The sequence below is a fragment of the Tarenaya hassleriana genome, unplaced genomic scaffold, assembly GCF_000463585.1.
Source record: "Tarenaya hassleriana unplaced genomic scaffold, ASM46358v1 Cleome7, whole genome shotgun sequence".
Classification (NCBI taxonomy): Eukaryota; Viridiplantae; Streptophyta; class Magnoliopsida; order Brassicales; family Cleomaceae; genus Tarenaya; species Tarenaya hassleriana.
This window is the reverse complement of record NW_010969548.1, coordinates 3019524-3026684: the sequence shown is the minus strand read 5'-3', so window position 1 is coordinate 3026684 and position 7161 is coordinate 3019524. Positions and strand designations below refer to the sequence as shown.

Sequence of the window (7161 nt, the reverse complement as noted above, 5' to 3'; positions counted from 1 at the left end):
CCGCTCTTATTCAGTTCGGTTCGGTTCGGTTATTCGGTTAATAACCGAAATGGCCACCCCTAGCTAAAACCCCATCTCCGGCTTCTATTTTTTATAATTTCCTTAAAAAGGTAAGGTTAGTCATTTTAGAAAGTGTTAATAAAAAATAGACAAAAATACGACAAGATAACTCTTACATGGTTTGGTCATTATCCTCAAAACTCGTGTTAATTTTGGTAAATCACCTCCTTTAATATCACATTGGTCCAGACGCAAATAAATAATATTTATTAAAAAAAAACACAAACAAAGCATTATAGTGTATATGTTAGAAATTACAAACAAACAGAGACAAATCCCAGTCAACAGCTATAAACGCTTTTAACATAATATATTATTTGATGAAAACACAACAAAGAATGATGACCGAATGCAGGCAGGGTTTTACACAGTTTCTTTAGTTCTTTGCTTTTGGATGGATGATGTCTGATATAGAGTGAAGAAGAAGATGAAGAATACCGGCAATAAGATTATCATTTCCAGATCTTGACAGACTTGTCATGACTGGCAGACGCCATCATTCCCGTCGAAGGCGACTGAGCAAGCGCAGAGATCACGCACTCGTGGGCCGGTATCGTCATACACTTGTTCTCAGCCATGTTCCACAACTCCAGCGACTGCCACACATCAGAGATTCTTTATCAAGTGAACTTCTCTTAACTAGCATCGGTTTATATTAAGCTCGAGTCAAGAGTAAAGTTACACGATCGGTAAGAGGGAAATTATGAACCGCAGTTACCTGGTAGCCACCAATGACCAAGAGAGTGGAATAGCTAGGATGAAAAACACAGGAGTGGAACTTGTTCCCACTGGAACTGAGCTCGTGGATGCAATCTCCCGAGGCCAGAGACCATACTCGCACCGAGTCTTCACTAACTGATGCCACATATTCTCCGTTTGCGTCCCAACATACGGAATGCACATTGGTGGAGTGTCCCTGACCATCCAAATATCAAACCCATTAGAAGAAAACAACTTCTATCCTATAAATCAAGCAATGGAAAAGGTTAACTTGAAAGCCAACTATACCAAATCAAACAATAAAACGTATTGGACATAGATATTTTGTGGTCTTGAGACCATGAAATACGTTCCCAAAGGAGAAAAAGGTGTTGTGTTTGGTTGGTCATCAACAGATCTTATACCTTTAACATGTGAATTTTCCTCTCAGTTTCTACATCCATAATTGTCACAGTACTGTCCGAAGCTGCAGCAAGAAGGTGACCAATTCTTGGCTGGAATCGAACTTGTGTGCTAGCCCCCTGCTTGAAAACATCTAAGGTAAGAAGGCAGAGGAGGTCAAGGAGAATTAATCGTAAAAAAAGGAAGTCCATGTCCTTGCCTTTGAAACATGGACGCAAGAATATGTATTGATGTTCCAGAAGCGGATGTCGTTGTTGCTGTCACAGGAGCAGAACAACTCGGTTTTCTTAGGGTGGAAATCAAGAGACATTACAGGTTGAGTGTGACCACCGATTGTCCGAATGTAATAACCAGGCTGCAAAAATTGATCCTAGTTAGTTGCAACAGAACCCTAATGGACGGCTAAAATATAGAACCTCTGATCTATTGAAATCATAGATGTATGATAACCAAGCAGTTAAAGGGAAAGATTTTGTACTTCAGAAGCATCCCAGATTTTAATAGTTTTGTCGAAGGAAGATGTCGCCAATTGAGTTGAATTAGGCCTGAAGCGAACATCCGTGATGATATGAGCATGTTCTTCTGGAGTGCACTCTGTCTGCAGTGTCTCCATGTTCCAGATGAAAACCTACTGACGGAAAGAAATAAGCATCCATATCATCTGTTTTAACAAATAAAGATCTTACCTATCATTATGAAGTGTATAACAAACGAAAAGAAAAGTAGTATGCCTGTTTGTTACCTTTTACTCATTCGAAAGTTCCTATTTCAGAGATTAAATGTAAGATGGTGTACCTTTTTATCATGTCCAGCGCTAGCCAACAATTTTCCATCCGTTGAGAAGTGACAGCAAATGACCTTACTGTTGCTTCTTCGTATCGAACCAACCTCGCTAAAGCTAAAACCTGAAATATAAAAAAGAACGTGGTTACTACATATGGCATACTAAATTAGATTTATCCGGAGAGATTAGAGGAAACCTTTCGAAGTTTCAGTAGTGTGCTCAGAAGGGTTCCGCTTCAATGTGCCAAACAGGTTTCCTCCATCTCCATCATCTTGTGATAAAAAGGATTCCACATTATCTTCTAGGGCACCAACATCTCCAAACTGTTCCATGTCTTCCTGTAGCTAAAAAAATTGTCGTAGGCAAGAAATTCAAAGAACAAAGCTCTATTAACTAAGAAAAGATTATCCAATACAAAACACTTTTTCGTTCCTTACTAGTACCACAAATGCATGATAAACAAAAAAGTTTATTAAAATCTACATGTAAATATTATTTGGGAGACTAAGAAAACTTACCAGTTGGTTTGTTGATGATGCAAGACCACCAATTCCATCAGAACCATACATCATTGGGCCTTTTGGCATGCTATTCACATGTTGCATATTACCGCCCATAGCAATGCCATCAGCAGGAGTGTGTGTTGACGGAGTTGATGGCTGCGAGTTGGAGGAAGGACCTACAGTGTTTCCTGTCCCGGTACTGTTAGCAGGACCAGAAGAGGAAGGTCCTTTCCTTTTGCGATTGTTCTATCAAAACAGAAGAGAGAAGTTGTGGTTCAGTCATCTCACTGCTGAAGAAAATAACTTAGAAGATTCACAATAATTGATGGAAACAAATGTGTGATGATACGCATGTAAAGTTACCTGCTGTGATTGCTGTGATTGTAGCGGATCTTGTTGTTGAGATGACGATTGCTGCACTGGTGGCATGTTTGTATGCTACAAAAGAAACAACAAACAACAAAATTATGGCAAGTCAGAAAGATATTTATCTACCCAGTTTGTTGAGTAGCGCGGTTACATAACATCCATGTTGAAAGATGTGTATGCAGCTCAAAACGCATTCAACAGGAATATTATGCATGTTTACCGTATTGGAGGAAAATCTTACTTTTGATGAAGTTGACTGCATAGGTGAACCTATAGATCCATCATTTGCATTTGGTTGACCATCTTTTGAACTCAAGTTTCCTCTAGGCAATCCTGTGAACCTTCGAGGATCCATGTCGCTGTACATGGGTGAGTTACCCATATTTCCTTGCGCTTGAACCTGAGCCAAGAGCTGCTGCTGCTGTTGCTGCGGCAACAGCTGAAATTGACTTGCATTTTGTAGGAATGATTTCTGAACCTGAGGGCCTACTCCTGGTCGGATTTGTTCAATCCCCTGTACCATTGTCAAGGAATTCAGAAAGGAGTCGAATAAATAAAGCTTGAACAGACTATCTCCCGGCAATGACTTACAGTTAATGGCCATCCCTTCAAAGGAAGACCGCTGACTCCAGGACTCAACCCTTCACAGATAGATAAAACCACAAAACCATAAGACTCATACTATTAAGCTATAAAATAAAGGAGGTGACCGTTATGTCGTCAGCACAATCTTTCAATTATTACATTGATTATATGAGATAATTATGGGTCCAATATTAACTGCATGCTGGGGCTGCCATGCTTCAAGCATGCTTTTTTCCCTCTTTTATTTGCATATTTGTATACTCCAGCACGCATTAGATTAGCCGTGTATACCTGCACTCCCCATTCCAGGTTTTGATTGCAGAATTCCCTGGCCATAAACTGTTGAAGGATCCACCGGTAGTGATCTTGGTGACGAACCCAAGTTGACTTCGCTTTTGATTTCCTGCATGCTTAAAAGATTCAGAAGCAGACCGATATATTTGACTTGGGGTTTATCTCTTTGAAGAGATAGATAGTCATCAATCAACAAAGAGAAGTGTTCAACAAGTAGTTACAGTGGTCTGTTGAGTCCGTGCCTGAATTTGCTGCAGAGCTGCCGATACACTTCCTTGATTTCCTTGGATCATTTGTCTGTTTCGTGAAACATAATAAGATTTTTTTTAAAGATGGGCTCAACATTGTGAAGAGGGCAAAATAAACCTGCAGATGATAAAAGCGAGCCAATTTACCCAGGATGGTTTGTCGCTGACTTCAGAAGGGCCATCCTAGCATCGAGCAGGGGTTGGGATGTTTCAGAATTCATCGGATTAGGTTGCTTCATACGTTCTTCATACATTTTTGCAGCCAAAGCACTGGCATTGGATTGCCCAAGCATCCCCTCAGAACCAATAGAACTCATTGGACCCCCGAAGGAAGGATGATTAGGGTCTCTACGCTGTAATTGAGCCTGGCGCATCAACTGCAGTTGCTGCATTTGCATCTGCTGCTGCTCCTTTGCTTTAACTTGTTGTGCCTACAGGTAAAAACGACGGATCAATTATCATGTTCACAAGATTGATAAAGGAATACGGCTACATTGTTGGAATTTTGGAAACAACCTCTATGTAAGCTGCTGCAGGTTCTGAATGCTTTTCGTTTGTCCTTGCGATGAAAATGTCCCAGAACACAGACCACCACTCAAAAAGAAACCCTCCAGGAGCATCAATCGCTGCATTGCATATAGTAATTCAGACAAGTCCAGGCACGCAGTCCAACGGGATAATCAGTATTCAGTTAAGTTAAACAACCAGTACAGAAGGAGAAAATATAAAATCCAGAGAAAGTGGAGAAAGAGGAGAGATAACACAGAAAAATATATTACTGGTCGCATTTGAAACAAAAAAAAAAAGGCCAAAGGTACTATTCCAGTTGCATTGTTAGCGCATTGTATCAAGAAAACTACATTCCTATCACGCATCACCAGACAGGTATTACAGAAATTTGGGCAATTGATGAAGACACATTTGAAACAAAAGAGGAACTCAGAACAGAGCTTCATGCAAACGGGTATTACCTACTGGATCTGGCGAAACCTTCCCTTCTGTCATAAAAGACTTCGCAGTATTGTGCAACTTTTTCTTCACCAAGTAATCATATATGTAAACATCAAGCCTAACAACAACAACAACAAAAAACGTGTTTAGAATCATTTCCAACGAAAAATTCTAAATCTGGGAACTGACATTTCGTTCATCAGATGGATTCGCTTACATCTTATCTGCTTCCCAATTACTCTGCGTCATAGCTTCAGCTAGAGATCAGACTATAAACAACGATTAAAAAAAATCAGTTTTCGACCAAAGAGCTCGAGACTCAAATCCCCAAGAAACTCGAATGCTTGCGAGCATCAAAGCGAACTAACCCGAAACGAAGCAAACTTGTTAACGGTGGATCAGAAGCCCTAATTTGATCGTCACAATAGATATCTCCAGAGATCAAGCATTGCCTCTGCGTAAACAGCGCAATTAGAAAGTAATCGGGAACGCTAATTACGATCCGCAAAACCTCGGGACTCGGGAGAGAATTCGTCAAATTGACAAAGGAATAAACAAACCCGTACCTGATCGATTACAAATAAGTGGATCTAGGGTTCTTGAGGTTCGAATTCTTAACCGTTTTCAGCTGTAGCTATACTGCTGAATAAAAGCATCAAACGAGCACGACGAGAGATCAGAGAAAAGAGTTTGAACAGGTCGGAGTCGGAGCCCAGAGGTTCGTACGTAAGCGATGCCTTGCAAGAGGATTTCACAATGGGCCTTCTAATGGTGGGCCTACGTGGAGATGGGCCCTTCTTTGAACCCAAACCCTCCTATATGGGCCTACGATATTTTAGGACAATTAGTTGATGAATATAAAAAAAAAACTGATAAAAGTTGTAAAAATGTATATTTTACCAAAAAAAATGACAACTAATATTTCTAATTATTCAAATATAAAATACGTTTAAACTAATTCATAATTAAAGTATAAAATTCAGATGTAATGATAAGATAGACTTTCATTTTTTTAAAGTATCTTATTAAAAAATTTAATATATTTGTTGTATTTTTTTGGGTCATCTTAACTAGTATAATTTCAAATGTACAACATGTAGATTTTTCCATTCGGATCCCAAATACGCCTATAATAATTAGGACAGTATGATAATCCTTAATTTAGCAAACCATAAAATTTGTCGGTTGGGGTTTGAAAATTAATTAATCCAATCATATGCTTGGTTTCGGTCCTGTATTAGTGTGGATATTGATTCAGGATATCTGATTATAAAAAAATAATAATAATTAATCCACGATTATTTCACGGGTTCCGCATACTCTCAGCTGCTTTGGTCCGCCCGCGTTATCGGTGAAATTAGTTGGGGGGAAAAAAAATAATTATGCCTACGCTAATAATTAGAACATGGTCCTCTGCTAATTTTGACTTTTTATATATCTTTCGAATTTTTGTTTTTATTTATTTTCTTTTTTTATATAAAATTATATCCAGTTGTTTTTACATCGGTTTCCTTTTTATTTAAAGTTTGGAGGCAACTAACATCATCATTATTATTATTATTATTATTAAAAACCCGACCTCGTGACATAAAAAGCTAAATAAATAAAAATATAAGTACATAGCGAGCCTTTTTATTTCGTGAATTGGTTAGGAAGGCAAAATATGTGTGGCCTCACCATTAATGGCACCTAAAAGCTCACAATAAATGTCATCACATTAAGGGGTTTGAATAATTCAATAGTCTTTTTAATTTTCTGAATCGAGCAGCAAGTTAGAAAGTGTGGACCGTATATTTTGAAATTAATAAGGACTTTAATCATATATGTTTATAAAATTACGAATTCTTCGGACGTTTAATCGATAAAAAAAAAAAAGTTATAATATTTAATCATACATGAAAATGTTAATATATATATATATATATAAAAATAATACATCTAAAAAATGTAAAATTTATTTACTTTTTTTATTTCAATTGTTATTACACATATATGTTCATCTTATTATTTTTATAATTTAAGGTTTCGACCTTAAGTTTGTTTCATTTTATTTGGGCATATTGTAACATAACGTAGACAACTTTTATAGAACCATTACAGATTATGTGCTATATATTAACATTAATACATATATATATATATATATATATGGGCAGCGATACAATGTATAAAAATAGTTCATTTTGTTATATTTATTAAATTAATAACGTTACAAGTTTATCTTCTTTATCAAGCATCTCTTTCC

The 7161-nt window shown here is 37.5% G+C and overlaps 1 protein-coding gene across 2 annotated transcripts; it reads right to left on the bottom strand.

Moving 5' to 3' along the window:
• Positions 1-248: 248 nt before the first annotated feature.
• LOC104801044 (transcriptional corepressor LEUNIG_HOMOLOG) lies at positions 249-5617 on the bottom strand. 2 transcript variants are annotated; one of them, XM_010524119.2, is made up of 19 exons: positions 5483-5617; positions 5285-5370; positions 5134-5185; positions 4937-5034; positions 4482-4591; positions 4113-4396; positions 3939-4014; positions 3715-3826; positions 3430-3479; positions 3080-3352; positions 2833-2907; positions 2485-2715; positions 2163-2310; positions 1978-2087; positions 1661-1810; positions 1382-1537; positions 1185-1301; positions 779-976; positions 249-656 (listed from the first exon to the last, which is right to left on the bottom strand). In XM_010524119.2, exons 3-19 carry the CDS (start codon positions 5163-5165, stop codon positions 513-515), a joined length of 2364 nt encoding a protein of 787 aa, XP_010522421.1. In that variant the 5' UTR covers positions 5166-5185; positions 5285-5370; positions 5483-5617; the 3' UTR covers positions 249-512. The 2 variants fall into 2 exon arrangements, with proteins under 2 accessions (XP_010522421.1, XP_010522422.1); XM_010524120.2 differs by having other exon boundaries at positions 2163-2304.
• Between the last annotated feature and the right edge of the window lie 1544 nt (positions 5618-7161).